General features: G+C 42.4%; 1 protein-coding gene across 1 annotated transcript in view; it reads right to left on the reverse strand.

The window, feature by feature from the left end:
* Nucleotides 10,027–17,731, reverse strand: part of SLC1A1 (solute carrier family 1 member 1) — a 75,212-nt gene continuing 67,507 nt past the window's right edge. Inside the window, exons 11-12 of the mRNA XM_018052025.1 lie at nucleotides 14,422–14,556; nucleotides 10,027–12,319 (exon numbers count right to left, since the gene is read on the reverse strand). Coding sequence (XP_017907514.1) covers nucleotides 12,073–12,319; nucleotides 14,422–14,556 — 382 coding nt within the window. The 3' untranslated portion in view covers nucleotides 10,027–12,072. The remainder of the gene's footprint in view (nucleotides 12,320–14,421; nucleotides 14,557–17,731) is intronic.

Raw genomic sequence — 17,731 nt, forward strand, 5'->3', positions numbered from 1 at the left:
GCAACCCACTCCAGTGTTCTTGCCTGGAGAATCCCAGGGACGGGGGAGCCTGGTGGGTGCCATCTATGGGATTGCACAGAGTTGGACACGACTGGAGCGACGTAGCAGCAGCAGCAGCAGCAGCAGGCTGCTCCAGCACCAGGATTAGGGTTGTCAAATAAAGAGGAAGGCAGGAGACCCCTGTCAAGGCAGAGTTCCCTCTAAGGTAAGAGAGCTGAAACATATGATGGGTCTTGGGCCTTTGGTTTGTGATTGGTTAGAGATGCTTTTGAACCAGTCAAGATATGTCGCTGTGTGTCTTGCTTAGCCTGGGTGAGGTGGGGTGATTTATTCTAGGTTCTTCCACAGAGGAGGCCAGTGCAACGGCAACTTGAGGGGCTTGGGGGAGCTATAGTCTTTAAAAGACCTTACCAGCTAACTTTGGGAGACCTGGAATCCCAGGAGAGAAATGGAGTAAAGATTTTTTCCTTCTTCCTGCTCCCCCTCTCTCTTTTATTCCTGTATGTAGTGCCTCAGTTTACCAGGTGCTATGTCAAGTGCCTCCCAAGAACATTTAGTAGGTGTTTAGATTTAAGGTCCCGGAATGAGAGCACTTGGATATGAATCCTGGATTTGCCCATTTACTGGCTGAGTGACTTGGGCAAATAACCTAACCTTTTGTGTACCTCAGTGTCCAGCTGTGGGAAATGCAGGCAATGTTGGCATCTGTTTCATAATGTTGTCATAAGTAGACGAGTAAACACATTTAAAACACTTCAAATCAGTACCTGGCACAAAATAAGCACGCAGTAAGTGTTAGCTGTTATTATTCTCATCTCATGTAATTATTGTGGATGGCATTCCCTCCTCCCCACCCACTTCCACCCCACTTTTTTTTTTTTTTGAGGACACTGATTCTTAGAAAAGCAGAGTGTCAAAGCCAGTTTCCAAACCCTGGTCTGTCTTGTCTCCAAACGTCATGATCTTTCTGCTACATTCTGCCACCTCTTGGTTGTCACCTGTTTGTCTCTGAGGCTGGTGCATGCTGAATAATTCAGCCTAAAGGGTTTGACAAAAATGAACTCAAGAGTCCTTCAATAGAGTGAGAGGGCAACTAAGGTCTCTCAACAGAAGCTGGAATGAGGTTAACCACTTCTTGTTTAGGCCAGCAAGAGATGCTTTCTGCTCTCATTTCCTGTCATTGGAATATTATGTTTGTAAATAGCACTTTTACCCCCCTCATTCCACCCCAAAATAAACAAGTATCCCTGTTTCTTTTTCCCCAGGAACTGACACTTACTGAGATTGGTATCTTGGACTGAAGTAATATCAAACCTATTTTAGTGGGATGACTTCCAGGAACAGACTGTGTATAATAGGTGTCATTGTTGGCAATGCTGGATTCATGGAGAGAACTCGTCATGAAAGCTCATTTGTCCTCCCCTTGGAGGGGAGTTCAACATAGCCAATGATGACACCCTTTGTTCATTGACTGGTGGTCCCACCTAGCTCTGACAATTAACTGATTTTGCAGCCTTGTATGCAGTCACTGTATTTAGTAATATTCTGTGCCCTGTAGGGTATGGGACAAGTTATGCTAAGAAGTGTAAGATGCAACCCTGCCCTCTTAGAGTCCCTGGACTTAACAGGGCAATGAGATATTTCACATGTGACTATCAAAAGGTATTGCAAACTCAAACATCTTCATAACCAGGCAGGATTTGTGACTGTCAAGGCAGTGGAATTTGAAATAATGATGAGTGGTGGGGTCTGGGGAGAAATGAAGAGTGTAACTCCATCCTCCCTGACCTCCCACAAAATATCCAAATTCTTCAGATTCATATCTAAAACAACAAAAGGCTCTATGGTCATGTGTAGCTGGTCTGAAGCTGAATTTTGCTTATGGCCACCAGTTTTGTCTCTTATTTGACAACATGAGATAATGACAGTGATTTACAGTGAAGTTTGTAGAACTCAGTTTCATTATGTAATAATAAGTCTCATGTTGATTAACTTAATAATATAAGGCAATATCTGATTATGTACTAAGAAGTTGCTCTTTCTTTAGGTTCCATGTAAGAAATGATGAAGTCTTGGGACTGAGGGCCAAGCATTTATTTTTGACATTAAGGAATAGGAAGACCAGGTGAAGAAGAGGTTTGAGAGAAGCAAGGAAATTGGAATCTAATGAAGGATGTGTGTATGGAGCACGTATCCTCCATGGATGTCTTCTGAAGTGTCTTAAATATTAGGCCTGGTATTTTAGGCTCTGTGCTGAAGGCAGTAGAAGCCACTAGAGTCTGGGGATGGGAAAGCTGACCATTGCCCTGATGAACTTTTTCAGGGTGGTTTGGGAGTGCATAGAAGCTGGTGGCAGGGAGACTATAATAAAGCCATTGAAGAAATCTGGAAAATAGGAATGTGAGCCTGGATGGGGTGGGAGGGTCATAGAGATGAAAGTGTTAGTCACTTAGTCGTGTCCGACTCTTTTCAACCCCATGGACTGTAGCCCGCCAGCCTCCTCTGTACTATGGGATTCTCCAGACAGGAATACTGGAGTGGGTTGCCATTCCCTTCTCCAATAGAAATGAAAGAAATTCAGTATACATTGAGGACAGAAAGAAATGACCAGGCACCTTATTTTAATGGTGCATTAAGGATGTGTGTGGAAGGAGGGGGAGTCTGGCTCCTTTAAGGAAGAAACAGTTAAATGAGCTGGACCAGGGCTGAGTTGCAAAGTGAAAGAGAACTATTCAATCATCAGGAGTGAAGTATTGATTGAAAGAGTAATTAATCTACAAGTATGAGGACACAGTGTCCTTCATTTTGTAGCTTCACATTCTTCCTAACATGAGGCAAGATGAACCCAGGACTAAGAGAATAAAATTGGTGGGGAGGTAAAACCTTCTGGGGAGGAACTTTTTTGATGATGCCTTTTTGGCAGTAGGGACAGAATAGGGAAGACTTAGAATTCCTTGGGGGTGGGGTGCATATGCTCAGAGGCAGTGGGGGACCTCTCTTGGATGTAGTTGGTTTTTCCCTCTGAATCTTATCCCTATTATCAGTTTTTCATTGTTGTAAATAGAATTTAGAGGATCATCAAGATATACACTGTTCATTCAAGAATTAATGGGAAGAGAAAATGCAGGAATGTACCACATCCAATTATTCATGTCCGAATAGAGGCCAAGTCTAGGGCCACCCACTGCACAAAGAGGCAGCATTATCCCTCACGGACAGGCTCCCCTGTGAAGCGCTCACCGAAGCAGAGGGATTAGAATAAGTGAACGAACCTGTTTAGACCTTGCTTGTGCCCTCAAACCTCTAGGGGTCAAAGAAGGAAGAAGTTGCTATGATCCTAGGTTACAATGAAAATAATGGTGATTTTTAAGTCACAATTCCTAATTTAGGAAACAGAGACTACAGAAGACATTTACAAAGTTGTTTTTGGGTAGGTTCAGGTTAAAGGATGCTGGAAAGGCAAAAGGGGAAAATGTTCAATAAAAGTTGGAAATGTGGATCTGAAGTTTGGCTATTGTAATAGTGCTGCAATGAAGAAGGAAATACGATCTCTCTTTGAGACAGTAATTTTGCTCCTTCAGATAAAAACCCGGGAGTGGGATTTCTGGATCATATGGTAGTTCTCTTTTTTAAATTTCCTGAGGAATCTTCATACTTGCTGTACCAGTTTACATTCCTACCAACAGTATACAAGGGTTCCATTTTCATTGTTTTGATTTACATTTCTCTAATGATTAGTGATGTTGAGTGCCCTTTCACGTACCTGTTGGCCAATTGAGTGTCTTCTTTGGAAGAATGTTGATTCAGGTTCTCTGCCCATTTTTAGCTGGGTTCTTTGGGGGTTTTCGTTTGTTTTGCTATTGAGTTGTTTGAATTCCTTGTATATTTTGAGTGTTAACCTCTTGCAGATAGATGGTTTATAGATATCTTCTCCTATTCCATAGGTTGCTTGATATTTTGTTGATGGTTTCTTTTGTTGTGTGGAAGCTTTGTAGTTTTATGTAGCCCTACTTGTTTATTCTTGTTGTGTTTGCCTTTGGTGTCAGATCCAAAAAAAAAAATCATTGCCAAGATTGATCTCAAAGAGCTTTCCCCCCAGGTTTTCTTCTAGGAGTTTTATGTTTCGGGTCTTATGTTCAAGTCTCTAATCCATTTTGAGTTGATTTTTGTATGCTATAAAGTAAAAGGTCCAGTTTCTCTCTTTTGTATGTGGCTATCCCTGCACCATTTATTGAGGAGACAGTCCTTTCCCATTATAAGTTCTTGGCTCCTTTGTTGAAAATTATTATTATTATTTTTTCACAGTTGCTTTGACTATTGGAGGTCTTTTATTGTTCCATACAAGTTTTAGACTTATTTTTATTTCTAGGAACAATACCATTAGAATTTTGATAGGAAGTGCATTGAATCTGTGAATAGCTTTGGATTACAAGACATTTTACAGTATTAATGATTCCAGTTCATGAACATGGAATATCTTTTCCTTTGTCTCTTCAATTTTATCAGTGTTTATAGTTTTCACTGTATAGATCTTTTACCTCTTTGGTTAAATTTATTCCTAGGAATTTTGTTCTTTTTGTACTGTTGTAAATGGATTGTTTTATTAATTTCTTTTTCAGTAGTTTGCTGTTAGGGGATAGAAACACAGCTGATTTTTATATATTGATTTTGTATCCTGCAACTTTACTGAATTTGTTTATTAGTTCTAACAGTTTTTTGATGGATTCTTCAGAATTTCCTATATATAATATCATTTCATCTGTAAACAGAGATAATTTGTTCCTGATCTTAGAGGGAAAGTTTTAGCTTTTCATTGTTGAGGGTATCAGTTGTAGACTTGTCATATATGGGCTTTATTATGTTGAAGTATGTTCCTTCTATCCCAATTTGTTGAGAGTTTTTATCATGAAGGGAATTTTATCAAATGCATATATTAAAATCATCATATGATATTTATCCTTCATTTTGTTAATATGGTGTATCACATTGATTGCCTATGTTGAACCATTCCTCACATCCTAGGAATAAATTCTTCTTGGTTATGGTATATGTTACTTCTAATGTGCTTTTGAATTTAGTTTGCTAATCTTTTATTCCCTCTGTTTTCAATTTTTGCCTTTGTTTTCATCAGGGATATTTACCCATAATTTTCTTTTAATGTTCTTGTCTGGCTTTGGTTTCAGCATAACGCTGGCCTTGTAAAATGAGTCTGAAAGTCCTTCCCTCCTCCTCTATATATTGGGAGAATTTGAGAAGGATTGGTATTAATTCTTCTTTAAGTGGTTTGCGGAATTCACCAGTGAAGCCATTTGGACTTGAACTTTTCTCTGTTGGAAGGTTTTGGTTATCCCTGCTTTCTTTTGGTTTCCATTCGCATGGAATTTTTAGGCATTTTGAAGCAACATTTCTCAGTGGTTAGCTACACAGTCTTTAGAAGCAGATTTGAGTCCCAGCTGTGAGATCTTGGGAAGGTTGCTTAACCTCTCTAAGCCACAGTTTTCTCATTTGGAAAATGGAGGATAAAAATATTCCTGCCTGAGAGAAGTATTGAGAAGAATAAATGAGATGAAACATTTAAAAATATTTACTGCATGCCATACATGTAGTTAACACTTGATAAGTATTAACAATGGTTGTTATTTTTCTTAGTAATCTTAGGCCACTCCAGATTTGAGTTAGAATTAATATTCTAGCACTCCTGGCCTTCTTTGATTTTTAATATCTGGTAAAGAACATTGACTACTGGGGCCAAATTGCTGTGCCATTCAACAGTTGTTTGATCCTGGGCAAGTTACTCAACTTTTTTATACAGTTTCCTCATCTGTAGAAAGAAGATAATTATAGTAGCTACTTCATGATGCTGTTGAGATTAAATGAGTTAATATTCGTTCAGTTGCTAAGAGCAGTGCTTGCCACACAGTAACTGTTAGGCAAACGTTTGTCAGATAAATAAAAATGAGGTTCCTCTGTGTTGTGAGTGGCTTTTTTGTTTCCGGAGTGATGGGATCCCATCCTTTGCTGCATTCATCCTGGCACAGAGAAAACTCCTTACTCAGTGCCTGCAGCAGTTAGGTATTAGGTCAGCATCTTAAAAGAAATTGGACCTTTATTTGCCTTAGAGTGTCCTCACTGTGAAAGGCCACAGTACCTGAGAATAGGGTAGGTATCTTCCTGGAGTGATACAGGAGTAAACTTTTCCCTGAGGCCAGAAATGCAGGCTCAGTGTCCTGTCAGCCTGAGTCTGTCTTACTGTTTGTACATCATTGCAGGAGGCATGTTTTTCTAACTTAACTGGCCTCTCCTGACTGAGCAAAGAGCCTTCAGTTCATGTGTGCTTATTGTGAAGTTGACACATTCTTGTCTGTCTTAACCTTTTTGACAAAATGAGGAAATTGAGAAATTAAAGCCAGTTTGGCCTGCTGCCGCTGGGAAGACAAAAGGGAGTTTTGGTAAGGATCAGCCAGTGTGCTCTGTTGCTAATCAACATTGCTTTCACTCATAATGATGAGTTCCAGTAGCACTTCTCTGACACTTGGCAAGACCACCCTCCACCCCCCTGCCCCACTGGCTTTTTAGAGACCCAGACATTTCATTATCTTTGGATTCATTTGGGGTAGCCCTTCTCCCCACAAAAGATCTCAGCTCAGAGAAACCTTTCTGCTGGCCTCTGATTATTCTTGTCAAGCTAAAGTGATGACCTTGGAAACACAACACAGGGGCTCTTTAAATGAAAGTTACATTGGAATTCTTGGAGGAAGGTCAAAGTCATCCTTGATGTGCATTCTTTCTATAATCTAAATCTAAACATATCTAAAATCTAAAACGCTTTTAGCATTTTGTGAAGGCATGTCCATGAAATGAACCTATGTGATGATGGAGTTGTGCCTTTTCTCCTGGGGCTGCCCTCTCAGGACCAGTCAATTCATTTCAATCAGTCTTGTCTTTACCTTGGAAAACAAACCTTTCTAGAGGGTCTGGACAAGATAAAGCAGACCCTGGTTGGTGCCAGAACTCCAAGCTTTTCATTGCTTCCCCAGGAAGGCAGACCTTTGTTTCTGAAATACCCAGATGATGCAGCCCTGCTTTGCATTCCCTCAGATGCCCTAAAATGAGGAAAGAAACTGTGATATCCTTGAATCCCTACTGATAGCTTTCCGGTTGGCATGAGTCATGGCAGCAGGAAAATTGAGGTGGTTGGTGGAGTGGGGTTGGGGTTGGGATTCACGCACTCATGCTCAGGACTTTGGTTAAATCCACATTTTAGTTTCAGGTTTTCTTTGCCCCCATCTGTTAATAAACAGTACTTTTGTTGGGCAAGCTCCGCTCCAGGTAGTATCCTTGTTCTGTTCTCCTGAGACCACAGCTTATTATCTCCAGGCTGGTAAGGCCTTCTGGGAATCAGTGGAACGCCTCTAGATGAGGCCATTGCTTTCCTTTCTCCTTTTCTCCAGCCAGAATAACAGATGTGATATTGATTTCATCTTGGCTGTGGAAGTTCACTAATAACTGTTCTGAACTTTGTGATATCTTAAAATTGGCAGATGAAATGGAGATTTGTAGATGAAACCACAAGCATCTCTGTAATCCTCGAGAGAGAGCCTCTGAATCAGATGACACTGGTTTTTCCTAGTGAGAAACAAATGGGACATTGATTGTGTGCTTAGAGCTTATTACTTGCTTAGGAGCTTGGTGGCATTATTTAGCCTAGGCCATTAAGGAATGTCCCTAGTCATCTCCATCCATGGTTAATAATTTCATACACTTAGAGGCAGTCACTGAAGTCAATACATTGTTCCCAAGGCTAATTTTACAAGACTTGCTTCAGGTTGTTTATATTATATGGCTTTCACTTAAAAATCTAAGATTGCAGGTGAGGGAGGCACATTTACTAGCATTGTAGTCATTGTTTAGTCACCAAGTTGTGTTTGACCCCATGGACTGTATCCCACCAGGCTCCTCGGTCCATGGGATTATCCAGGCAAGAATGTTGGAGTGTGTTGCCATTTCTTTCTCCAGGGGATCTTCCTGACCCAGGGATTGAACCTGCATCTCCAGCATTGGCAGGTGGATTCTCTACTGCTGAGCCACCAGGAAAGCCCTTTACTAGCATATGTGTATTAAAAAGCCCCCTGTGGGACCCAGAACAAAGTAAATGTCCAGCAGATGGGGACAGTCACATATTTACAAGCTGAGATGGCAAAAGGGAACTTCATGTCATACTCCAGTTTCAGGACACGTGAAGGGTGCTACATGAATGTGCATTTCTGCTTCACACACGCATCCTGAGTATCTCAAGCCCCTCAGTGTTTCAGGCCATAGAAAAAAGATTGTGAACACTTATTTTTACTTAGCCCCTATATGATACCTTACAGGAGAAGGTATTCTAAGTCTTATACTATTTAAAGGAAAATGTCGCATTTTCAAAATGGGGTTTGGGAGTTGTTTACTAAATCTCATTAGGTTGGATGTTCTGTTTGCTTTAATAACCCAGCTAACATCAGGTGGTGAGAATAACAATCCTTAGGCATGTCACTGATAAGGGTCCTAAAACCCTGAATAGCAATTACAGTTGCATCTCTATAGATTACCCATGTAAATGGGAGGTGAGGGCATAGGGTTTTTTGGTGTGTGTAAAGGGGAAGATGGACTTCCCTGGTGGCTCAGTGGTAAAGAATTCACTTGCCAGTGCAGGAGACTTGGGTTCAATCCCTGGGTCGGGAAGATCCCCTGGAGAAGGAAATGGCAACCCACTCCAGTATTCTTGCCTGGGAAATCCCATGGACAGAGCCGCCTGGTGGGCTCCATGGTGTTGCAAAGAGTTGGGCACAACTTAGCGATTAAACAACAACAACATGGGGAAGAGGCATTAGCATTTATTAAGCATATTATGCGACAGGGTCTCTGCTAAATGTATCACATATATTTTCTCATTTCATAGTTAAAATATTCTCATGAGGCAAGATTTGTTATCCCCATTTCATAGAAGAGGAAGTTTGGCAAGAGTCACAGAGATGATATAAGAGAGCACAGCTGCCTGCTCACTGGGTTCCGTGGTCTCTTGCTGGGCAGTTTGAGAATACAGAATGCCAATCCAGTTGCATAGAAGCTTCTAGCAGTCTGCCAAGGCTCTGCATGACCATTTCCTCTTTCTGTTCTGTTAAAATTCTTTAACACCTGCAAAGCCAGCACTGTTGCTGGCCCACTTCTGATTATAAGCCACACACGATTTTCTCAGGCTTTTCTTGGAATGGGGTATGTTTAATAAAGAGCCTTGTAGCTGGTGGGCTTACAAAGATGTTGAAAAAGAAAGTCATTTGCTAAGCTGGTAACACTGTCTCTCTGAAAAGAATATACTTTGGGCAAGATCAGAATCATAACAAGGGCCCTACTGAGATGCATGAACTCTGGATACCAAACAGTCTCACTAAGGAGTTGTGTGGTTGGGTATTTTATCTCACGTTGCCAAAAGAGAAAATTTCTGAATTAGTTTGGCCAGGTAGTGCTAAGCACTTTTATGAGATATTTTCCTCTCAGCGGGGCCGAGGGAGCTGTCCATTCCTTTGTTTTCTGTCACAGACCAGTGAGTCCAATAGCAGAACGCTGCCACGACTCAGGTTCTAGGCAGGACTATGACGTACCTTTAAAGAGCTCTTTGAATACAGCCTTGTGTTCTTTGTAGCCACATTTCACAGGGCAGGATTGGTCCTTAACTATCATATTGAGATAAGACTGTCTCCCATTATAGTAATTTTGAACCAAATTCTACCTTCCCTTTCATCTCAGTCATAAATTTGGGCAAACTGTTCCTAATGGTGCTGTTATGTCAGCCTTATAATCCCCACTGATTAACATGAGAAATCAGCTTACTGTTCCTCCAGTTGTGCTTTTTCATTCTTGGGTACAAACACAGTTTTGAAAACAATAATCTGGGTACAGTCTGAATCAACTGACCAGGTCTTTCCCTTCCCACACTCATCAGAGGGAATGAGATAAAAAGAACAGCTAAAGGAAGAAAAAGGCAGGAAAGAAAGAGTGACGGCAATGTTTATTTAGACAGAAATGGAACATTGTTCTCTTTTATGAGTTAACAGCACTGTGTGTTAAGAGGCTGGTTACAAACTCACTCCAAAATAAGAATGACCTGCAGTTCATGAACAGCTCTGTCAGCTCTAGTACCTTAAGCTGGAGCAGCCTGCCAAGGGGGTTGAACCATTCAGCCCAAGATAAGTTACTGATTCCGCTGAGTTTACATTTACTTCCTATAAATAACACCAGTATTAGCAGTTTAAAATTCACATTTAATCACGGGTCCATTTTATGTTTACATGATCATTTGGTATCATTCTCTTAAAGATTTCAGGCGCAGGTGGTCAATACAGAGCTTTTTTTTTTTTTCAAAACAAACAAACAAACAAACTATTCCATGATCTTTGGCACAGTTTCTGGTTTCTTAGCTAGGCTTAACTTGGCTATGCAGTACTGCAGAAACAGGACTATTTTGGATCTTGGTGTAACTACAAGTTTATGTTAAGCATTATTTACAAGATGAGAGCCAAGCACAGACTTTAATACACTGTCTTCACAAATGAGCAGAAGAATGACTGGCAATGGATTTTAATGAGCAAGGGCTGAGATTACTAGACTACTAGTTAGTTAAAACCATCTTCCCTGGAAGAGGAGACAGGTTTTATTCAATGCAAGAATTCCCTGAACCACTGACACCAATGTCTCATGTCACAGGATTTACTTTGCAAGAATCCAGGGTAGGGACAGTGCTTTTCTGGCCAGTGTGGCTCACTTGATCCATCAAACCTATATTAAAATACAACTTAGCTGGTAGCTTTGCCACTGTTATTTGGGTCTGATGGGTAGAAAAAGGCAAAGTACTGTCATTTTAAGTGGGTATAATTGGCCTTGGAGGAATTATAGTTGATAATATATTATATTAAACACATCCAGCTGGATAAAAACCCACCCAGCCTTATATGAGTGACACCTTTGTGTATAGTCTTATGTAGAGCTGATATGGATTGCCTCCCAGCAGTAGCATCTGGAAGCTCTAAATTAGTGGCTGTGCTACCAGAATATGTCTCTGCTTTGGGGCTGATACACAGACATGAGACAAACAACTAGCATGATTTCTCATTCTAGTAGTGCTTATGAGAGAGGAGTTCTGATTAAGCCCCAAAACAGATCTGGATTGCAATCATAGTTATTATTCAAGTACAAGGAGAGTGCTTTATTTCACATTGAGAGTTCAATTCTGACCTTTGTCTGGAAAATTATATGAAAATAATAAATATATACACACATATATATACATATATATATGTGTGTATATATATATATATATATATAGAGAGAGAGAGAGAGAGAGAGCTGTCTACTGAACACCGGGTCAGTAGTTACCAGCGTCCCCATACAGTACATTGAGAAAAAGAAATCTCTCTTCTCCTCAAATCTCACACCCATCTTAAAACTGTTATTGCAGAACTGTGCTGGTCTGTTTTCTTTCAAAGTACTTCCTTTGAAATTGGCTGGAGATGGGTTCAAAATGGACAATTTGGCACATTAACTTTGGGGGGACTGTTGTTTAGCTTCTTTATAGTCTATACAAATGTGAGAGGTCAAAGGAAATCCATGGCAATAGAAAGCCTGAGTAAAAATGTGTAGTCGATGACTATATATATATATATATATATATATGTATATTTAAAAAACCCAAAACACTGGTCTGTGCATGAGAAAACAATTTCTCTTTCACATCTATTACCTAATTAAAACAGTTATGTCTATTCTATGTACTTCCCAATTCTGTCTCTCATAGAGTTTAAAAATTCCAGATAATACAGCTTTCCTTTTAATCAGTTTCCTCTCATCTTACCCCCAAATCCCAGAACCTGGTGAGCAAAGGCTGTGAATCCAAATATAGAAAATAATCTGGAGGTCTGTGTATCAAATCAGATGTACAGTTGGCTGTTAGTGTTTTCCTTATTTAATGTCTGAATTTGCTAAGAGATGACTCTCCTGGAGAGGTCCTTCACCACCCCCAGTCTTCTGAAGCCAGAGGCCCTAGAACTGTGAGGTCTGGGTGAATGAGATGGTATCGGACTTGTCGACGGCAAAGCCTCCGTTGACGTAGGACTTCTTGGTGTCTGAGTCCTCGTTGTCAAGTGTTGTGGATTCCAAGGTGAAGGGGTTCACGATGTTGACCTCCGATGAAACATCCATCTGCTCCAACTCCTTCTTGGAGAGCTTCTCCACGATGCCAGTCCCAAAGGCATCTCCAAGGACATTCACCATGGTCCTGAACCGGTCCCTGGGGAGGACAGAAGGTGAGTCAGACATGAAGCCTGCGTTTCACTTTCCTTCGAGTTGGAGACAGGAAAGGACCTGAGGAAGTCAGTTATAAATTCAGCAAACCACAGAGGGTGCTTCTCAGGGCTGGCTAACCAAAGGCCCCTAACTTCACAGGCCTGAATCAGGGGCTGTCTCTAAAGGCACAGAATGAGCACACAGGCTGCCTCGGGCCCTCGTCAGTCACAACGCCCCTGAGTCCAGCATCAATCTCCTAAATTCCCTCCTCTCCTCCCAAAGAAATGTGAACACAGTCTCCACAGATATTTGTGGGGAGGGTCAGGATTCATTAGTCCTCCACCCTAGTCTCTGTCTTGTGTGCCTTTCTGAGCTTTCTCTTGGCTAGGGAGAGAGAACCTGGATGTTTTGTGGGGTAGTATGTGTGTGTGTGCCAAGCAGGAGTGTGTATGTGTGTGTCCCCAGTGTGCTCCTTTCTTTCCCACACAAGGTCACTCCATGAGGAAGGCAGCAAGGATGCCGCTGAGCCCAGGGTCAGAAAACCCAGGCCAGCCTGTGAATAGCTTGCCCCTTGTGGCACCTCAGCTAGTGTTAACTCCCAGAAGGCCTGGCGGGGAGGACGAAGAGGAGGTGGAGAAGGTATCTTGGATGCTGGAGCACTGTTGCTAGGAACTGTCTACATGAATGTTCCTGTGAAAGCTACACCGGCAGGACAGAAAAGGCCAACAGTGCTCCCACATGTCCATTCTGGGTGCCCTCCTACTATTTAGAACATGGACTGAACTAGACCCTGTTGTGGACCAGCTAGTGTCTTTTTGTTCCATAGATCAAGTTGCACCTTTGACTTCTCTGGGTGTCTTGGAAGTGAAGGTCACCAGAGTTCCAGGAAGAACAAGGGAGAGGAGAGAGTGCAAATCCACATCACTACTAGACAAAAGGCCACTTGTCTCAATAGTAGGCTATGTTGGCAAGAAAGGGGCTACTCCAGTTGGGCCTTAAAGAACCAGCAAGCTGTTGAAGGGGCCCCAAAGCAGCCTCCCAAGTGCAGAAGCTTCTGCCTTTGGGGACGTGACTGTACCTTCAAAGCCACATGGAATGTTTCTGCTTCTCTTTCTACAATTTTTAGCTGCTATTTGTAAACTACATGGCACTGTACTGCCCAGTAAGCTCGGCTGGGTCTGAGTGAAGGCTCCATATGGAGCAGACTCTTCCCCTGATGGCCAGGGGACAGAGCCAGACCCAGATACTGAAAGACCACTGTACAGAGTGGGTATCAAGGTTAAAGCCGGGAACCAGGCTCATTCTAACTTTAACCTTAGGGGTCACAAAAGACATGTTTTTACCCAGATCTTCTGCTGTGTTTCTTAGGGAGGTGTGTGTGTGAAAGAGAGAGGAAATGAACTGTTGGCTTAGGCTTGAATGGTCCAACTCATTCTAATCATAACAATTAAACTTGCTGTTAACTGAGCACATACTGCCAGCCAGACACTGTTCTGGACACACTTCTCACAGTAGCTCACTTAGTCCTTACACCAACCCCATGAACTTGACAGAATCATCCCCATCTCACAGATAATGCAGCTGGCCCCCAGAGAGGTTAAGGAATTTGCTCAAGGTCAAACAGCCACTGAACCAGGATTCAGGTCCCAATTAACCTTATCCCAAAGCCCTTGCTTGTGTCCTGATGGTGCTGACAATCTTGGGAAGGTGGGCTGACGCTGAACTAGGTGGTTCTGAACCTATGGTGCTGACCCAGGGCTGGGATAGGCTAGGGTGGCCTATGGGGTTTGGAATGGCCGAGGCCTTGCCCAGTGTCTTCACATTATTTTATGTTGTTTATCTCATCCCACACCCAGATCCTAACCTTGAGCGTTATCAGGCATAATACGCTAATGAACATCACTGCCTTTATAAAATCACTGCTTGAAGTTATGAGGAGTTAATGTTTAAGCACATTATCAGATGGCCTGGTCAGAGGGAAATTAAAGCAGCAACAGATGGCTCATTAGGCAATCTGAGGAGAGGATAATGACAGACTGTAGATTCTGCATGGCTGGGAAGCGTGCCTTCCCATCCGGCAGAGGCAGCACATTTATTCCAACTCACAGGAGCCAGTCAACAGCGATGATGAGGGTGACATCCTCCGCGGGCAGGCCCACAGCACTCAGCACAATCACCATGGTCACCAGGCCGGCCTGGGGCACACCGGCAGCTCCGATGCTGGCGGCGGTGGCAGTGACACTACAGACAAAGCACACCAGCACAAAAGGAGTTAGACGCCCATTTCTCCCCTCCAGGCCCCTGGTCCACAGTGGTTAGGCCCGGAGTCTGTTACTGCTGTGTCCCAGATTGGCCAGTCAGAATCTGTTCTCTGCTGAACACCAGCTCTGCCTCATTAGAGAGTTGTGGGAGACAGAGGGGAGTGTGAGCTTTTTCCAGAGGGAGGTGTGGCTCATCATTCTAATTCGAGGAAGTGGAGAGGAACTGCGGGAGTGGCACGCAATGAATGAGCTAGAGAGAGATTAAAGAGGAAGGCAAGAGTTTCCCCACCGAAGGTTTTAATGGAGGGCTTTATCCACCCATCTATGCATCCTTCCATCCTAAACAAGGGCCAGGTACATCTCCACCTGTTTGCTTCCCCCCTTCAACTGTCTACTCAGCCAAGCAATCATTTATTGAGGATCTAATATGTGGCAGGCATTTGTACTGCTTTGAAGGATGGTAGAGGGATTGGGTTAGGGGTGCGTGGGCAAGGATATTCAGGGTGAAGGCAAAGGAATGAGGCACGAGCCAAGCAGGTTTCAGGTACTTCCTTTACATCACAAGACTCTTGACCTCTCTGGGAACTGCCCCTTAGAGCACTGAGTTGAGAAATAGCTATGACTCCTGTCCAAGGTACAAGTGCTTATTCCTGACCACTCCTTTCTGCCAGTGGGTGCCCTTTGTGCAAAAGGAGGAGAGATCTGGAATCCAGAAGAGGATTTTAAATACCTTGTATTTAAAAAGGTCCCTCTCAGGTGGATAAAATGTGGCACTAGGGATATTTCTCTTTGGAATAAGCAGTTTTTCATCAGCAACATCTTCCGGATGATTTAAATCTGGTCATTTTGAAGAAAACCAGAGTTTGCCCTGCCCTGAAAAGTCCCTGGATTTGAATGAGCTTTGAGGGGACCCACTATATTTTCTAGACACACGTTCTCATCCCTGGACCAAGGATGCCACTGAGTTGAAAGCTGAAGATGGAAACACTGTAAATTTAAACTAGAAAAATCCCTGATTCTATCCACAAATCCATATTCTGTGGGCTCGAAAAGCCTCAGAATTCTCACCAACCTGATTTACTGCTCATTCATCTGCCTGGTGATGTGTCACAGATGGTATCTGAGGGCCTGGTCAAACACAGACCAGAGTTCTTTGACAAGTGTGGTTTCCTTCAGTGGCCGTGACCACCAATTTGCAATTAGAGATTTCTGGAGCAGTCCAAATGCCTCTGAAAGTCTTGGGCTTTTGCATAATCCTTTAGATCTGTTTTGACTTAAATAGTCTTTGGAAACGCTAAGTTCATGTCAGTGCTGCTTGAAAACATTTAAACTGAATGCACTGGTGGGTTTTCTTTGTCAGAAGTGATTTGTGCCCCTACCCATTGATCCCTCTTGAAAGCCTCAACACATAATGGTTAACCATATCCCTTCGGCTTGAGGCGGGGCTTGAAACTTAAAATCCGTTTAGTCAAAGAAAACCTTGCCTATTAGCCTTGACCTTGCTGATTAAACTTCAGCCATTTGCCTGGCTTAAGTCTGAAACTTGGAACTGTATATCCTCAGATGGTAAAAATATAAAAACCTACTTGTTCTGCTTGAATATATACTATTTTGACTTTCGAGGGTTTTCAAAGAAGAAGACAAAATAACCATTGGTAGAAAGTTCTTTCCTAAGCACTGAGATCTAGATTTATGTCAGGCCATCTAACTCAGCTCTCCATACAGGACAGGGACTAAGTAGTGAACTAGAGTGAGCACAGGTTTTAGAGGTAGACAGATCCAGCCCTGCTGTTTACTAACAGCGTGTCCTTAGGCAGGTTAGTTCTCTGAATCTCAGTTTCTTGCCTGTAAGATGGGGAGAATGTCTACTTTGCAGGGCTGCCGGTAAGATTAGATGAGATAAAACATGTAAGATATCAAGTACAGCACCTGGATATAGTAGGTGCTTAAAACTGAGGCCAATTTGCTCCTTCAGCAGCTGTTACAACTACTTTTGCTAGTATTACTACTATTACAAAATTAACTACTGTTACTACTACTGCTACTTTTTTCCTCTAAGCTCTTTCTAGGTCCCAAAGCCCCTAATTATCTTTTGTTGTAAGAAAATTTATCTCATTTCTAATCAGTTGTAACCTTTGGTAAGTGAGTATTATGACAAACCACAAAAGGCCATGTTTTGGGTGGATGGTGCCTGTGTTTCTTTGATGTCTAGTCCAAAAGAACCATAGAAAGAGATACACTACGGGTCCAAAAATCTTATAGCCGTAAACCACATAAGCCACAACTGTGACTTGTAAAATAAAAAGAAAAAAAATAGCACTGGAGACTTCCCTGGTGGTCCAATGGCTAAGAATCCACCTGCCAATGCAGGGGACATGGGTTCCATCTCTGGTCAGGGAACTAAGATCCCACATGCTGTGGGGCAACTAAGCCTGTGCCACAACTACGGAGCCCAAGTTCTAGAGCCCTTATGTGGAAAGATCCTGCATGCTGCAACTACGACCCAAGGCAGCCAAAAATAAATATTTAAAAACAAAAACAAAACTTCTTATTTCATTCTCCCCCCGGTAAAGCCAGAGAGGATTTTTAAAGTCACTAATTACTCTGGGCCTCACAGTTGTTGTTATTTGCTCTGGGCCAGTAGTTATGAGCAAGTTTGACTTAAAAATACAACAGAGCAGAGAGGGTTTTCATGTGATTATTTAGTCTCTAGGCCCAAAGTTTATTCTTCTAGTAGTGAGGTTAAAAAAAAAAGGAAGGGGTTAGAAAGATCTAGGAAACTTATGAGTGAAGCAGAGGGAGGGAATTCACCCCCTGCAAATAGCAAATAACCGCAAAGAACTGGCACCTCATACAATTGCTCCCTGGAAACGACTTCAGTGCAGACTCGGTGCCACGGGCTGAGGTGAGGGAGGTGGGAGAAGGCACTTGGAGAAGTGAAAGAACAACGGCTAGAATTACAGTGGTTGTGGAACTTTCTCAGGCATGATTCAGGGTTTTACTTTTAACATACCCTCCACCATTCTAACTAGAGAACTTCACCCGTGCTCCTGGGCTCCAGCCTCCTTAGCCGCTAATACTCTTTACAGATCACGAGGCACTGGTGTAGTTTCCTAGCTTATGTGCCAAATGGTCTAGTTTGGACTTGTCTTCAG

Source organism: Capra hircus, chromosome 8, assembly GCF_001704415.2.
Source record: "Capra hircus breed San Clemente chromosome 8, ASM170441v1, whole genome shotgun sequence".
Taxonomy (NCBI): domain Eukaryota; kingdom Metazoa; phylum Chordata; class Mammalia; order Artiodactyla; family Bovidae; genus Capra; species Capra hircus.